Consider the following 17,500-nt stretch of genomic DNA (forward strand, 5'->3'; position numbering starts at 1 on the left):
CCTAAATGCACTTAGGTTGCTAAAATAAGTCGATTTTGTGGTAGTAAAATGGTTAGATGGGGATATAGATAAATATGGGTTAGGATTTGAGTCCAAATCACCTGATTTTGTTTAGCAGTAGAATAATTCGAGAAAACTTTTTATTATATACAGGTTGTGCGGCACAAAATACAGTTACAAACAAATTACATTTGAATATTTGGTTCTCATAAATAAACGTGGAGAAAAATTTGTCCAATGTGCTAAAATGAACCTCTCTTGATTGTGATTTTCTTGAATTTTATGTTCTGTTTGTTTTTCTAGTGTAAATATCTAGTATAAAATGTATTGTGAATGTATTTTTTTTTTGCAATGTAGCAAATATCCTTACCAAGATAATTATTATCAGTTTAGATTTGTTTTAATGTCTACGTAAAACAAAATATTGAACTTCTACATAAAAGGTGAGTTGACTACCTCCATCTGGTGTTAAAACCGAGAAATGCAACATCATTTGAACTGAATTTAAGATTCTTTTGTGGGCCATATTCAATGATATTTCCTCATTTTCTGTGGGGCCCAAAAATCTGGGCAGTAGGCCGTAGTTTGGACACCCCTGCTTTGTAGGGTTAAGAAAATAATAATAATTCACGCACAGAAGGATTATAGGAGAGACTTTTTCAGTCTGGTTCTCAGACAGACGTGCATTTCTTTGTGTACTTTCCAAAGAGCTGCAGGACAGAACAAAAGCGAGAGAGAGAAAGGAGACAAGAACAATTTTCTTGCTCATTAACTTGGCCTATGATCTTTTTGGCGGAACATCCAGCACAACGATGAATAATTAATTGGCAATTAAAGGTTAAATTCGAAGAAAACCTGAGGCCCTGCGTCCTTTCAATGGAATTTGTGCGGCTGGCGGACTGATTGATGGCGCCGCTAGAGATCAGTTTGTCATTGAAACTGAAGACTTTTTGGCAGGTTTAATTGTTCCAAGAGGCACAAAATGGTGATTTAAAAAAAACAAAAAAGCTCAAATTGGTCGCAATGGAGCGATTCATGGAATAATCAGAATGCAATTTTTTATTTTATCCGTAATGACAAGCCAAAGAAGCCTTTTGTGTGTGTGTTTAAGTTGCATTTTTTTTAAATAAATGTAATTATTTGAAAAAAATAGTTTAAAATGATTTAAAAATAATAATAATTACTACAAAGCATACTATGTAAACATTACACATACCTGCACTGGCGGTGAATGAGTTAAGTTACATTTTTACTTCTAATTCTTGATGTGAATTAATTGACTATCAGCTTTTTCAGTCAAAATGGATTGGACATTTCTTGTGATTTAACAAACTGAATTTTACTTTGTTAATTACATTTTTTGAATCGTATTTAAAATGTAAATTATTTAGTTTTAGTTTGATAAAATGTTTTAATATAATTTTATGTCATTACATTTTTAATTGAAATAAAGGTTATTCGTTTTAACCACCACAACACATACTCCATTTTTTCTTTTTATTTCAAATTCTATATTTGATATCCTCATATGTTACAATTTTCTTCTTATACTAACTACCACAACACACGCACAAATGCCATTCACCTCACCTGCATGATATTTTTATGATCTGGCATTTTCAGCCAATAAGCACAAGCCATGGATCGAGACGGAATACCAAGGCATCGTGATGGAGAACGACAACACGGTCCTCCTCAACCCGCCTCTCTTCGCCCTGGACAAAGACGCACCCCTCCACTACGCTGGTAACGTTCACGAATACGCGAGCAACCACCATTCGCATCCTTTCCCAGAAGGTCCAATTCAAACGAATAAATAGTTGGATTGGGTGAAAATAAAGACTATCATTAACAACCCTGACAAATTTGAATGAATAAAAAAACAGGGTGTACCTTTAATAAGGCTTTTAAAACACCTTGCCCCGTCAGTACTAGGATTCTGTAGGCGTGTCCCTTTTTGACTGTCAATCACACTCGCGGTGCTTGCTAGCATTGATGCTAATGCGTCTAGCACACGTGTCAAAGTGGTGGCCCGGGGGCGAAATCTGGCCCGCCGCATCATTTTGTGTGGCCCGGGAAAGTAAATCATGAGTGCCGACTTTCTGTTTTAGGATCAAATTCAAATGAAGAGTATAGATGTATATTAAATTTCCTGATTTTCCCCCTTTTAAATCAATAATTGTAATTTTTAATCCATTTTTTCTGTGTTTTTAGTTCAAAAATCATTTTGTAAAATCTAAAAATATATAAAAAAAGCTAAAATAAACATTGTTTTAGATCTATAAAAAACGGAATGTTCAGGGCTTTTAATCCAGTTCTTTTAATCCATTTATATAAAAAAAATCTAAATATTATATCTAAAATGATCCGGCCCACATGAAATCGAGTTGACGTTAACGCGGCCCGCGAACCAACCCGAGTCTGACACCCCTGGTCTAGCATGTTTCGTCTGTCAACACGATTTAAGCAGAGCCTGAATACAATTTTAGGTTAGGTTAGAACTTTATTTCATCCCGTATTCGGGAAATTTCTTGGTTGCAGTAGCAAGACAGACACAAGACACACAAGACATTGTAGACCTAGGTAAAAAAAAACTGGAGCCACACACAGGAAGTCCACAAGGTGGGGACCTTCTGCAGTCTGAGACTTAGGTTACCGCACAGTCCCTCAGTAGTCTGGAGGTTTTAAAGATCATCTTTAAAGACCACGTGTTTCTGAGCAGCTGTGACGGGTCGTTTAGGTTAGCCGAGGCTGTCGGCGCCACACTTGGATCCTAACGAGACCTTAACAAATGTTAAATAGCTCTCCATTTGTGTGGTTCTTAAGTGTTTTTTTATTTCCTCATTTTTCCATAGTCTAAATATATTTATTGGTGCATTGTGGGATGTAGCAAATGCACACATTAAAGGCATCGAAACTGACGAAAGCAGTGACGACTCGGTTGGGGCAACGTGACGCCCCAAAAATGCGCATTTTAAACGCGCCTTCGACAAAAACTGGCAATGAGATCAAAAGAGCTTCTGCGTATGACTCAGTGATTCAGCACTCACTTGTTTTTTTTTCTTCAGCTTTCACCCACGCTTTCGGCGCTTGTTTTCCAAGAGATTGTGTGTATTTAGAAGACAATCATCCAAACGACCTTCCGGCATCTTTCACCGTCACCAAAGAGTCAGTCCTCGTGATGCAACCTTCCGCCGTTCCATACGAGTGCCTGAAATCGTTCGGCGAGTGGTCTATTTTTAAAGCCGCGTAGCGTAATTGAAGGCATCGTGGCGGGAGCAGTCAGTCAGCGAGTCCGCCGCTCCATCCCGCCTGCGCCCCGGGGACCCTCAAATAACCATGTGGGCTCAAATGATAATAGAAAAATGGAATGGGCCGCTGTCACTCACAAAATGGAGACGCTTTTGTTGTCCAGCGCTGCAAAAAATGCCCGGACCAGATAGATATGAATTATTACAGTACTTTGGCTGGAGCGTTGAGCTTTACCGTATTATGCTGTTTAATATATTAAATGATTTTTGCTTTTTTGAGCCTCCCGTTTGTGCGCCATTTAATATACCCCTGCCGTTTAACATACCCGGGTCTATTAAATGGGGGGGTATATTAAATAGCATAATACGGTAATTAAATTTGATTCGGAACTGGCCAACTGTCTAAAAATGTCTATTTGTGCTTCACTTTTAATACGTTCTGCCTGTTTTGTTACAGTCTGTATTTATAATGACTCAATACAAGTCGATATTTGAGATGCGATTATGTACAAATTTGAACGACTCACTAAAATGAGGTTCCTAATTGAGATGAAACGCATTGTGCGCAAATAAAAATAATGATCTGCATTCATTCATTTGACTTAACTGAGATAACGAGGACACATACTATACATCTTTGAAGCTTATTTGAATAAAATAAGAGTTGAAAAAAAAATCAATATTTTCATTCAATATAAATGCATAACTGGTAACGATTACCAGTTGAATCGATAACTAATTTTGTCCATCAGTTGTCATGTGACATGTTTCGGTCAACTGTCAGCATACTCCCTTGTTCTTATCACTTATTTATAAGGACATTCTTATACGTTCATATTTTAAACATCTTTTCTTTTTGCTGACGCTGCGGATTGAATATCTAAGATGAATAATTGTTACGACGCTGTTTTCCCTTTTTACCCCCGAACTCCCAGGGGAAATCTGCGGTTTCCGCGTACACAACGGCCCCTCGGGTTCCGGTTCGGTCCAGTTCGAAGCGGTGGTTCTGGACCGCTCCACCGGCGAGGGTCTGGTGCGCTCCAAGGAGCCTCTGGATTGCGAGAGCCAGCGGGAACACAGCTTCACCATCCAGGCGTACGACTGCGGCGAAGGCCCCGACGGTGTCAACAGCAAGAAATCCCACAAGTGGGTGTTCGCCCCTCGCCGTGGTCCCGATTAGTGCCATAACCGTTCCTCGCCATCCTCAGGGCCACCGTGCACGTGCGCGTCAACGACGTCAACGAGTTCTCCCCCGTGTTTGTGGAGCGCCGCTACGAGGCGTCGCTCCCGGAGGGCCGTCTGTTCGACCGCATCGTGCGGGTGGAGGCGCTGGATGCCGACTGCTCGCCGCAGTACAGCCAGATTTGCTTCTACGACATCATCACCCCCAACGTGCCCTTTGCCATCGACAACGACGGTGAGTCACCCAATGCGTCAGTCGACAAAGATGGCGGCCGGCGGTGGACGGCGCCTTTTATTTAATTCGCTTTTGTCGGGAAGTGAAACAAGTTGATGACTTGGGGACGTCCGATCCATTCCAAGTGGGAGGGCGGCAGCGAATGAACGTGCGTCAGCAAAGAGTAAACAAATATAGAAATAAAAAGAATTGGAGGGAAATAGTAGATAAAAAAAATCTGATCAAACAATTGTAATTGAATTTTTAACAGATTAAACAGGTCATTTCAGTAAAATAAATAAAAGACCATTTTGGGGAATTTAATTAAAAATGCAAAGAAAATGTTTACTGTTTTCCCCTTTTAAAAATTCAAATAAATTATTTAACAAATTAAAAATTAGTCATTTAATAGATTTTTTTTCCTTCAGCGATTAAAAAAAATTAAAGAAATTAAATTGTCAGTATTTTCAGGCCCCGCCTTTTTGGGGTACTTTGATACTTTAATGATCTGAAAATAAGAGATTAAAAAAACAGGTTAAGATCAATTTTTAATAAGGCATAAGCAATGTATTGTTAGGATTAGCGGCTCAGATAGTGAATGAACGAATGTATATTTATTTACAGGCTCCCAAGATTTATTTTTTGATACTTTAAAAGGCAAAAATATGAATTAAAGAATATTTATAATCATCAGTGGTAATGAGGAGTTTGAATAAATTTCACAAACGAATATTGTCATTCTGTCTATTAAATATAAAGTATACTACCTAATAGTTGAGATGAAAAAAACACAGTGTGGAAAATAGGGCACAGCATCTTCTCTTCTCAAAGTAGCATTATGACAATCAAAATAGGTCATACCGCGTTACGTCAACTCTCAAGTGATGCCACTGTCAGTTTTTGAGGTTACGAGATCATCCTTGTCTCATTTTGCTCTTATCTCCGTCGCCACAATTTCACGTACGAGTAAGGAACAGAAAAACGGAAACAATCTATTGCGTAATGCGTCATTTTACACCATTGCCCTGTCGGGTAAGAAGCCGCAAATATGAAAATAGTCGTCACGTTGGTGGGTGGGCGCACTATTGTGGCCAATTTTTGCATAAACACAGCATCTGTTCAAGTGATGGCTGCGTCTATTCCCTGGCGTCTTATTTCTCGTTACCGCAACCGCCGGCCGGCTAACAGACGGTGCCGAGGGGGGGAATGAAAAAGACTGCTGCCTCATCGTGACTGCGCACAAAAGTCCTTTTTGCTTTTCTGGGTCATTCCGCAATCGGAATTTGGCTTCTAAATTGCCGAGTCGACGCTTTTCCGATTTCTAGTAGGCCGTAAACTATCAATATCTTGATTAGCTCGGTGTGCAGATCAATGGCAACGTTTATGTATTCATGGGAACATTGTGACGTGATTTATTTGATGTTTGCAGTCTTGGCATAATTTGACTTTCGTTGCATTGAGGTCTAAAATCGCTTTTGTCTCTGCAAAAAGTCGCCATTTTGAAACCTCACGTTCCACTTTTCTTGACTGTTTTACTGTATTATGTGTGCGTTTTCCTCTTTATTTGATAGACTCCGTTAGACCTGACATTTAGCAAATACATAACAAGGATGTCGAATCAGAAGGTTGGAATGTTCTCTCTACTTTTAGCAAAATCAATCTTTTACCTGTTTAAGTGTCACTTTTCTAATGAGTTTGTACTCAAATGATTACAAGCCATGGGACAAAAAAAACAACAACGCAGGGTTAGCAAGCTAGCTCTTTAGCTAGCTAGTTCTGCTGGCCATAAAGGTGAATTTACATGGGTGTATATGGAAAGAAAACATTTTAAAAGTATTGTATTATTTTTAGCATTTGAATATTTTATTAAAGGGCGACAAAATATGATTGGCAAGGATTAGTCGCAGGGTTAGCAAGCTAGCTCTTTAGCTAGCTATTTCTGCTGGCCATATATATGAATTTACATGCGTATCTATAGAAAGAAAACATTTTAAAAGTATAGTATTATTTTTATCATTTGAATATTTTATTTAAGGGCGACAAAATAGGATTGACAAGGATTAGTCGCAGGGTTAGCAAGCTAGCTCTCTAGCTAGCTATTTCTGCTGGCCATAAAGATGAATTTACATGGGTGTATACGGAAAGAAAACATTTCAAAACTATAGTATTATTTTTAGCAATTGAATATTTTATTAAAGGGCTAAGAAAATATGATTGGCAAGGATGTCGTCAGAAGATAAAAGTCAGGTGATTGCAATCTTTGTGTTTGTCCTCTAGGGAACATTAAGAACACGGAGCCGCTGGACTCCAAGCGTCAGCGCGTCCACACCTTCTGGGTGACGGCCTTCGACTGCGGCAAGAACCGAGCTCGGGCCGACGCTCAGGTGGCCGTCACGGTCAAGCCGTCGTGCAAGCCCGGCTGGACGGGTAATTCACGCTTTGCGTCATTTGAAGGAGGCCATCTTAACTCGCAGACTGCCATCTGCTGGCAGTTGAAAATTTAAATTGGACTCTCCTGCCCGCATTCATCCAAAGCCAAAAATGTGTTTCAGGTTGGACCAAGCGCGTGGAGTACACGCCCGGCTCGGGCAGCGTCCCTCTCTTCCCTAGCTTGCGTCTGGAAAATTGCGAGGAGACCGTTTGGAACATCCAGGCGACCGTCGAACTTCAGACAGGCCACATCGGGAAGGGATGCGACCGCGATAGCTACTCGGACCGATCCGTGCGACGACTTTGCGGTAAGTCAACCTTAAAAACCACAAAAAAATGGCGTACATGACTTTCTTAACCCTTTCTAGGCCCAGAGACTATTTTTGCTCATTTCGAAAAGTTAGCTCCATGAAAACGAGGTGTCCACAAATGTGGATATGATATAGCCTAAATGTTATCTGGCTTATGTGATATCATTTGTTATTTTTGGGTAATTAATTAAAAGGTTTTTTTTTAATAACTGAAATATTAACTATGAAATGTCATTTCTGGAGAAACGCTATTTTTGCAGGTCACTTTTCGTTGATATTGGGTCATTTCCTGTTGTTATTGTTTGAATCAACAGGAAGTGACCCCAAATCATCCCCCCAAAAAACAACAGGAAGTGACTCACCACTCCAGGCATGCATTTTTCCAGAAATTGCATTTTTTTAAAGTTCTTTTTGGCGGTACTCAATGTGCATCCAATTTTGACTGGGAGGGGCTTTCATTAGCCCCTCCCCCAGTTTAAATGGATTGGACGTCGAGAGCTGTCAATGGCGGGCGATGAATTAAACAAGAGTCTCCACATAAACTAAACCGGCATTTTCTCCAGGCGCCGTCCGAGGCGAGGTGGACCTCCTCCCGCCGCCCTCCCCGGCAGCCAATTGGACGGCAGCCCTTCCCACTCTCCCCTCGTCGGATTCCTCGCTTGTCTTCTCCTTCAACGGGTCCGGCCACGTCGCAGCCGTGCCGGAAGCGGTGGTCTCGGGGATGTCCGGCGACCATTTTACCCTGCAGCTGTGGATACGGCGGTGGGGCGCCAACGTCCAGCCGGCGACCGCTCAGTCGAAGGCCGGTCGCCGGGAGGAGGAGACCATTGTGTGCAGTACGGTCAGGAATGGTGAGTAACCACAACGTGACTTGGGAATGTCCAATTATTTTTCATTCCTTCATTATCTGAACCGCTTATCCTCACAAGGGACGCGCAGGGTGCTGAAGTCTATCCTTGGTAACGAATGGCACTAGGCGGGGCACACCCTGAATTTGAGTTTGATGTATTGAATAAATTGGAAAGGGAATTAAATTGCTTCTTCTTCTCTATTTCAGACGATTCCTTCTCCCACTATTCGCTGTCCGTGCACGGCTGCCGTCTGTCTCTCTTCTACTGGCCCGACGTGTCGGCCGCACGGCCCGTCAAGTTTCTGTGGAAACTGGAGCAGGTAGGGGGGCCATTTTGTTTCTTTCACACGGAGCTGTTAGGTTAATAGGGTGCTCATTACGTCGATCGCCGAGCTACTATTGGTATTTCCTTCAGGCCTGAACAATGTCTCGTTTCTACCGCGACATCGCAATGTGCCCACCGCAATACAGTAATACTTCGATTATCGCAGTTAATGTGGATAATCGAAAAACCGCAAAGTAAGGTCACCGCTATGAAAAAATAAGTAATAATAATAATTTTTCTTCAGTGCTGGATTTTCGCATTTTAATGAACTTTAAAAATATATAACAGGAGAGTTGCTTCTGCTTGCGAGTTTCAGCGTGGATTTTCACATTTTTATGAACTTAAAAAAATAATAATAATAATAAAAATATTTTAAAAATTCCCCAGAAAAAAATCTGCGATGTAGTGAAGCCGCGAAAGTTGAAGCGCGAAATAGCGAGGTGTTACTGTACTCACACTTTTTTTTTGAACATGCATATCTCATTGAACAATTATTAGGCTCTCATCGGGATCTGACACGCGGCTAACATAAACGATATGTCACAGCTGCTTGTTATGTTGTTCCTTTGAGGTTGAACAGATGAAGAGACTTGCCGCATCTATGTTTCATTTCGCGCCCTTTGTGGGTAATTAGACGCGTCTTAGTTGCGTTCCCTCTGAACTCGGTGCCGAAATTCCTGCTGATTTTGGGGACATATTTGGCGACTGTAAAAATTAAAATCAAATTATATATCAAAAGAATGAGAGTGTCCCACGTGTCTTGCAGGTATGCGACAGCGAGTGGCACCACCTATCCCTCAGCGTCCAGTTCCCCTCGGTGACCCTTTACGTGGACGGCGTCACCTTTGACCCCGCTCTCATCCACGACAACGGCGCCCTGCCCAACCCGGCCCCGCGACAGAGGATGACCGTTGGCGCTTGTTGGGGTGAGACTCCACACTCTTAATCGCCATCGACGTTCCTAAAATGGTAGAAACTAAGTTCGTCAAATGAAAATTAATGAATGATAAAAATCAGGGTATTTTAATAAGTGAAATAGGCTAAGTAAATAAGTCCAGTAACAATAGACACTGACTCCCACAGACTGAATAAGTCAAGCGACTAAACAGTGTTTTCTCTTAAAAACAAGCTGGATTTCTTTTTCCCGCATATTTGCATTTCTTGCTGTCTGTCACACTGCGGTGCGTTCAGGCGTCGCCCAGCGCCCTTTCATACATTTTGATGAGTATTTGTCTCGCATTGATATTCCGCGCAGACCCGGAGGACAAGCAGAGGGAGATCGTCAACAACAGCGTCCAAGAAGGTAACAAAAACTGCTCGTATAGCCGCCACAAAGAGAAACGCGTCGTCCGGACGGACGTTTGGAATAATCGCCATTTTCAATGTCTGTACGTGATGGCAGCGAAATACGTGGGTGGTTTCCACGGCCTGTTGTCGGGGGTGACGGTGCGGCCGGGAAGCGTGGAGCCGCACAGCGTGGTGGAGTGTCTGTACGCCTGCAGGGAGGGCCTGGACTTTGGAGACTTGGAGACGCTGGGATCTGGGATGAAGGTAATAGTAACCTTGGGGGTGCTGGAGCCTATCCCAACTAATTATGGGCACCAGGAGGTGGACACCCTGAATCGGTGGCCAGCCAATCGCAAGGCACAAGGAGACTGACAACCGTTCACGCTCACCTTAAGGCAATTTAGAGTGTTCAACCAGCCTACCATGCATGAGGAAACCGGAGTACCCGGAGAAAACCCACGCACGCCTGGGGTGAACTTGCAACTGACTGACAACCATTCACCTTTGGGGCAACAATGTACATTGTTAAACTAGCTAGCCTAGCATGTATGGTTTTGGGAGGTGGGAGAAAAAAACGGAGTACCCGGAGAAAACCCACGCACACCTGGGGTGAACTTGCAACTGACTGACAACCATTCACCTTTGGGGCAATGTACATTGTTAAACTAGCTAGCCTAGCATGTATGTTTTTGGGAGGTGGGAGGAAACCGGAGTACCCGGAGAAAACCCATGCACGCCTGGGGAGAACTTGCAACTGACTGACAACCATTCAGCTTTGGGGCAATGTACATGGTTAAACTAGCTAGCCTAGCATGTACGGTTTTTGGGAGGTGGGAGGAAACCGGAGTATCCAGAGAAAACCCATGCAACATGCAAATTCCATGTAGTGAGGAGCCACTTGAGATCAAACCCTCGACCCCAGAACTGTCAGGGCGACATGCTAACCACACGACATATATTATGTTTGTATATTATATTGAATGATTTTGTAGGTTCACGTGAACCCGAGCCAGTCCGTTCTAGTCCTGGAGGGGGACGACATCGAGAGCTTCAACCGCGCCGTGCAGCAGGTGACCTATCGAAACTCCCTCCGCTTCGCCACGCCTGGTGTGCGACCCCTCAAACTCACCACCTCGCTCAGGTAAGCGCAACCAAATGCTACGTTCAGAGCCCAATCTAACTTGTTGACTGGGGTAGATGTCCAATCCATTTGAATCAGTTAATATTAGTAAGGGTGAATTTGCACCCATAGTTTATCCTACAATCACTTTCTCAAAGGTGACAAAACAGTAAAACCAACAGAACCCTCTTTTCCATCTACGCAACTCTCGTCGCTTTTAGCTCTTGAAATATGAATTCCCCTTCAGATTAGTGCAGTCCGGCGTATGTGTGTGGTTATATTTATATATCTCCACAACTAAGATCGAGAGAGGGAAAAGTAGGCCACTGACCATGCAGATTGCATCCATTCAAGCTCGAGCGCTTTTCGCATCTTTTTTTCAAAACGAAAAAAGGCGACCAGTCCGGGGTGACAGACGTGGCGAGGGGACGAAATAAAGAGCGGCCTTAATGGAGGTGAATGGTAAGATTTCCAGGGTTATGCATTTATCAGCATTTCAAGGTCAGGGTGAGATTGTTTTATAGTTTCAGCTCAAGTGCTGCTTTATTTATTTATTTATTTAATTTTCACCCTCCGCCCCTCTCCTTCTTTTATCGCGTGTGGGAAGATGAGATTGATTTGGGGCCAGAAAGTCACCCAGATGGCCAAACAGCAGGCCTTTCTGGACAAGCCGATAGAAGCAGCTGCTCGCCCCGATAGCCAAAATGTAACACGTTCTAAGTTTAATCCTTGAGTAAATGAGGGAATATGTTTGAAATCTGTGACATCTGTACATGTTTATATTTGTAGTTCAGTTCAGTGTAATAATGTGAGCGTTGAAGCTAGAGCACTGTTTAACAGTAATCAGCAGAGGGCGCTATTGAGTCAGGTTCTTCTTCTACTTTTCCCCCTTGCAGATGTTTCAACGAAGAGAGCTGCCTGTCATTGAAACCGCTGGAAGGATACCTGGTGGTCCTCCAACCCGACGCTCCGCAGATCTCTCTGTCTGGGGTGGGCCCTCACCTGGCTCGCCCGGCCCCCGATTTCGAAGCCCCCCGGGGCGTCCCGCTTTTCCCCGAGCTGCGGATCGTCTGCTCTCTGACGCACGCCGTCAACACGGCCGCGCACGGAATGGAAGGCGGCGGTAAGTCAAAAAAAGCCCCGCCTTCGGGAATTTGATTTGTAGTCATTGAGCCACTTTTCCACCGTTTCACAGCTTTGATGTCCGACGCCGTGGCCCACACTTTGGACGGCTGTGAGGTCCAACCCCTTGGCGAGGAACTTGACCCGGAAAGGGAGGAGCTCCTGGTGGACATGGATGTCGTGCGAGAGCGGGGCTTGGAGATCATCAACACCACAGCCTACATTGCCATCACAGGTCATTAGAGCAGTGTTTTCCAGCCTTTTTTGAGCTGCGGCACACTTTTTTTCATTGAAAAAAATCTCAATGAACACCACCATCTGATAATCTTGTCATTTAAAAGGATGTCGCCTCTATTAACAATAGTCATTCTCATCCAAGTTTATCAGCAGGAATCACATAAACCTCCAAAATGATTTTTTTCACACTGACCTAATGTCACCAAAAGTCGATGTCTGCGGACCGTGAACAATTTGTGATGCAAAAATAAGTGTCATATGTTTAATCGCATCATTTTCTGACTTTTCTCCAAATATGACTTAAATCTCCTAATATTACGCAAAATGTGCTCACCCAAAAGTTGATGCCATCAAAACCAAACAACTTCATGTTAGAGAAAAATAAGCAACAAAATGACTGTTTCACCATTTGAATCTTGTAATAGTATAATCTATAATTTAACGTTCATCATATTTTGATTTTTACCTTGTAATAGTTCAATTTTAATGTCATTATATTCATAGGAATTTTTCTCTCTGAATATTACATTGTATGACTTCTCGCAATTTCCTGCGGCACACTGGTTGGGAAACAAGGCATTAGAGCTATCATTAAGGCCAACTGGATCTAATTTTTTTTTGGGGGGGGGGCTCAAAAATGTAACTTACTTGCCACTAGACGTCTCAAACCATTTTGACTTTGAAAAATGAGATGTTACCGACTATCACAATTGTTTTTCTTATTTTGTTTTGTGCTTTTTAAAGTCAGAAAACTTCCATTTGATTGTTTTTTCTGCTCCTTTCCAGGCGCCGAATCCATCTCCGTGTACGAGGACGTACTTCGCTCCATCCGTTACCGGATGTCCAGGAGCTCGTCGCGCTTCGAGAGACGCTTCCGTCTGTCCTGCTCCGAGATGAACGGCCGATACACCAGCAATGAGTTGACCCTGGAGGTGATGGTCAAATCCGCTTGAAAATGGACATTACCCAATGAAATGCTAGCTATTCATTTCTTAATTCCCACCTTTAGGTGAACTTCCTCCATTCCCTGGAAAGTATGTACCACCCATCCCACCTGATGGCCTCCCAGCACCAGTTTCTTCATCAACATGCGGGCGAGCTCAGTGGACACGCCTTGCCGAGCCTACATCGCAACTCAGGTCTTTTTTTTTTAATATTCATTCATTCATTTTCCTGTTATTCTCACGGGGGCAGCAATTACACTTACATGCCCCCACCCCCTGACTTTTTTTTTTTCTTCAACAGTGGTTCCCGGGGCAGCCACCGTTATCATCATGGTGTGTGTGGGTTTCCTGGTCGTCATGGTGATTCTGGGCATTTTCCGGATCCGCTCCATCCACCGCCGCAGCGAGGAAGCCCGCGACGCGGCCAAGGAGGGCTGCAGCCAATGGGACGACTCCGCACTCACCATCATCGTCAACCCCATGGAGGTATTTTTTTTTAAAGTCTTTAAATGGACATCAGTGCATCTGTCTTTTGATTTTACATATCATACTTATTTGGTCATTTTCTCAAATTTCATGGTCTTGACTTCCATGAAATTTCATGGAGCAAAATACCTGTTTACTTCAATTATTATAATATTTTAAATATCTTGGAAGCTTTTTAAAGTACTGAAACATGCAAACGAAATACCGTAGATTCAAAATTGCCATTTGGTGAAGCATTATTCTACTTTTTACATTTTCTCCCCATTTGAAAACAAATCCCTTCACTTTCAATTCCTTCCATTGTCACTTTTGTCAACATCTGCAATGGCATACACAGATAGAATTATAGTCAACAAAAATAGATCTCGATGGATTAATTGCTTTGAGCTAAAAAAAAATTAGGAAGCAGGCTTTTAGCTCAGCGGTCAGCACGCTCGACATCTATGTCGACATGACATCACCACCACTCCATCAGACCGCTTCCGGTGACAACGTAAATATCCTTTTTAAGTCGACCAGCGCATCACGTACCACCGTGTGTGGTCGATTGGTCGCCGGTCTTTTGGTCCCCCGGACCGGGCAACGGGCGACCAAAAGACCGGCGACCAAAAGACCGACGACCAAAAGACCGGCGACAAAACAAGGTAAAGCAACACTAAAAGCTAACAATGGTCATGAGCAGTTTCACTGAGCCGACGTGTGAGTGTAGAAGAGTTTGTATGTACATGCGTTGTCCCTTTAAGAAGCTACGTCGTCAGTCAGGGTCTTAACAAGTTCTCCAACAAAAAACAATAAAAGTCCGTGAAATTTGGAGCTTTTCTTTAGCCTAATAATTACTAGGGCATTAAGTATGAATAATAGTAATTCGTAGTTTGTATTTAGGGAATTTGAGCAACAATTTAAATGGTAATTATCAATAACCTTCCGGGCGACCAAAAGACCGGCGACCAATCGACCAACGCATCACGTGCCACCAGGAAGACATTTAACAAACATTTCCGCCACCTCTGTCCTTGCCGCAGTCCTTCGATTCTCGCATGTCCGCCGACACGGAGGGCGACGGCGAAGGCGAGGACGAGGAGGAAGAGGAGGCGGCCGAGTCGCCCGACAACGCCGGCGACGACCAGCGGATCATCTTCAAGAAGGAGGGGCGAGACGGCAACGCCCGTCGCTACTGAGCTGCATGTAACCCCGCCTCCTCACGGAAAGCGACACTTTTTCCCCCAATCCCGTACGGAATGTATAGCTGCAAAAACACACGACGCACAACGCATTCGATGTAACACTCAGCCACACGACGCCACGCGTGACCTATAGCCGACGACGATGGGCGCTCGTTCTCCACTTCGATGTTCAACGGCACAATGTATACACTCAATGTAATTGAACTGCCTGAGCCACGCTATTGTTTTGTGGCGCACTCGTTTCGCATCACCAGATGATGATCATAATAATAATAATAATAATAACAAAGTGTCCGTATAGTGTGATGCCGGATGAATGAGGCTGCTTCGTTAGGGGGGGAAAATTATTGATTGTATCATATTTTGTTATTTGAACACACAGTTGAGTCCTTGCTTGAATTAGCGGGCGTCTCTACACACACACACACACACGAACACACACATACACACTTTTAGTCTTAACCACAAAATCTGCGCACAAGCTGTTTGTCTACTCATTCCACGACAAGCATTGTTTTTGGAAGACTTTCATGTGCGAGGAAGAGTAGAAAAGAATATTCCCACCCCAATAACCTGACCGCAATATGGGAATGAAGTTGGAGAAAAAAAATGTCGTAGTTTGGAGAGAATAGTCCGTGTGTACAAGAGAAAATAACAACTTTATGGGGACAAATGTGGACATTTTATGGGAATATGCAGCAAAGTAGGACAAGGAGAAAGTGGATAGTATCGGGAAAAAGTGCTATTTCATGAGAAATTAGTAGTTGCCATTCAAAAAAAATCAAATTTTATGTGAAGTTAGAAGAAAATTGTCCCCCTATTTACACGTTATAATTTTACAACGAAACCTGTCATGCAAATAAAAAATGACAACTTTTTCCCTTCTAAAAAAAACAAATGTTGACATTTTCTGAATATATAAATACTTAGTTCTCATAAATTAGTCTTTATAATATCGCCATGTTTAATTGAACAAAATAACATTTTAATTTTATAACATTAGGACCTTTTCTTTGCATAACTTTGAAATATTGCCATTCTTTTTTTCTTATGACAATGTTATTTTGGGTTTATTTATACTTTATTCTCATCAATTACAAAAAAAAATCACTACATTTCAAAGGCACTGCCACATTTTGTTGATCAAATGTATTTCTTAATGACCCTAACAATAGATCAGATGGTAAGAAAAAAGCCATAATTTCTCATAAAATTACAAATTTCAGGGTAATAGTACATGGCCTTTTCTCATAAAAGTATGGAACTTAAATAAAAACAAAAGCTGATTTCTTTCTCAATGCAATAGATTTAAAAACAAGGTGCATGCGGGATAAATACAATAATTCTCCTTTGGCGATTTCTCACGGTTCTCAGTTTTAGAATAGAATTCCTCTAACGCATCTCATCTTGACGTCTGGAATGTGACTACTTTTCACAAACACACACACACACACACACACAATTGACACCACATACACACACACACAAGCACATACACACTACAACGCTCCCCCCCGCTGTCCCCGGAATGTCAGCTCAGCTTGGGCAGTTTTGACTGTATTGATTGTATTGAATTTTCTGTACATAGAATGAGAAATATTGTTAACACTTATTATTCTTGCAGCCACTTTTTTTCAACAGGAAAATAATCATTCTAATCCTGGTGAGGATGATAACTGGCTTGATGAGTGTCTCTTTATTTTGTGTGTAATAACGTTGTCATTTTAAGAACGTGTCAATATAGGAATATGATAAAAAGGGGAGGAGTCTTTGTTGTAACAACTGTACATAAACGTGGCATCACTTTGGCATTCTTTATATCAATGATATTCTATTTCTTCCATCTGATATTTCAGTTCAGTGAATGTACAACTTGTGCTTCCCTTCACCTTTGACCCCTCACCTTAGTGTCTCTTGCTGTCCGTCTGTGTAGCCTAGCAATGTGCAGTGCTAAGAAGAAGACATGTCTGTATCTTAAAAAAAAAAAAATCAAAAAAATATTACAAATATAAAGCTTGTTTGTTTTTTGGGGGGACGGTGATGTCACAAAGGAGGGCGAACATTACATTGAATGACTTGTTATTATATTGTAATGGAACATGACCTGTAATTACTGATGCAGCAATGGTGAGAATAGTTTCAGAGAGAAATATGTTGGACAATGTGACAAAATTCATAATAAAAACATGATATGACGTTTCCGCGAGAACTTCTTTTTCAATTCAACTTTTATCTTATGTACTACAAAATGGGAAACATGTATAAATGTTTTTAGCTGCAAACTTTGAACATTTCAACTGCACCCTCACAGAAACAACTCATTACCCCAACTAATTAAAATACAATTGTATTAGTTAATTCCCCAATCGCTCTCCAAATCAACACATTTAGATTCGTCAAGTCCTAAACAATAAATGAACAAATTAAGCTGTTCGTTAAAAGGTTGATAGTTTCATTCAAGGGTCGCCGGGGGTGCTGGAGCCCAGCATTGATCAAAATGCTTTTAGGATGAGAGCCCTTTAGTTGCTGATGAACAAAACTGCGTTACTGTTCTTAA

General features: G+C 42.1%; 1 protein-coding gene across 2 annotated transcripts in view; it reads left to right on the forward strand.

Annotated features, from left to right (window-relative positions):
• The window catches only part of clstn3 (calsyntenin 3), a 19,646-nt gene extending 2,504 nt beyond the window's left edge, over positions 1–17,142 (forward strand). The window contains exons 3-19 of one of the 2 annotated variants that reach the window (XM_077598251.1): positions 1,624–1,746; positions 4,187–4,397; positions 4,460–4,668; positions 6,925–7,074; positions 7,200–7,385; positions 7,952–8,239; positions 8,446–8,558; positions 9,330–9,489; positions 9,819–9,866; positions 9,966–10,114; positions 10,843–10,991; positions 11,867–12,093; positions 12,166–12,327; positions 13,116–13,261; positions 13,339–13,468; positions 13,575–13,759; positions 14,782–17,142. In XM_077598251.1, coding sequence (XP_077454377.1) covers positions 1,624–1,746; positions 4,187–4,397; positions 4,460–4,668; positions 6,925–7,074; positions 7,200–7,385; positions 7,952–8,239; positions 8,446–8,558; positions 9,330–9,489; positions 9,819–9,866; positions 9,966–10,114; positions 10,843–10,991; positions 11,867–12,093; positions 12,166–12,327; positions 13,116–13,261; positions 13,339–13,468; positions 13,575–13,759; positions 14,782–14,937 — 2,792 coding nt within the window. In that variant the 3' untranslated portion in view covers positions 14,938–17,142. Of the gene's footprint in view, positions 1–1,623; positions 1,747–4,186; positions 4,398–4,459; positions 4,669–6,924; positions 7,075–7,199; positions 7,386–7,951; positions 8,240–8,445; positions 8,559–9,329; positions 9,490–9,818; positions 9,867–9,965; positions 10,115–10,842; positions 10,992–11,866; positions 12,094–12,165; positions 12,328–13,115; positions 13,262–13,332; positions 13,469–13,574; positions 13,760–14,781 lie in introns of those variants that run through there. The other variant, XM_077598250.1, reaches the window with a different exon arrangement.
• The last annotated feature ends 358 nt before the right edge of the window (positions 17,143–17,500 follow it).

This window comes from Stigmatopora argus, chromosome 4 (assembly GCF_051989625.1).
Source record: "Stigmatopora argus isolate UIUO_Sarg chromosome 4, RoL_Sarg_1.0, whole genome shotgun sequence".
In the NCBI taxonomy this organism is placed as follows: domain Eukaryota; kingdom Metazoa; phylum Chordata; class Actinopteri; order Syngnathiformes; family Syngnathidae; genus Stigmatopora; species Stigmatopora argus.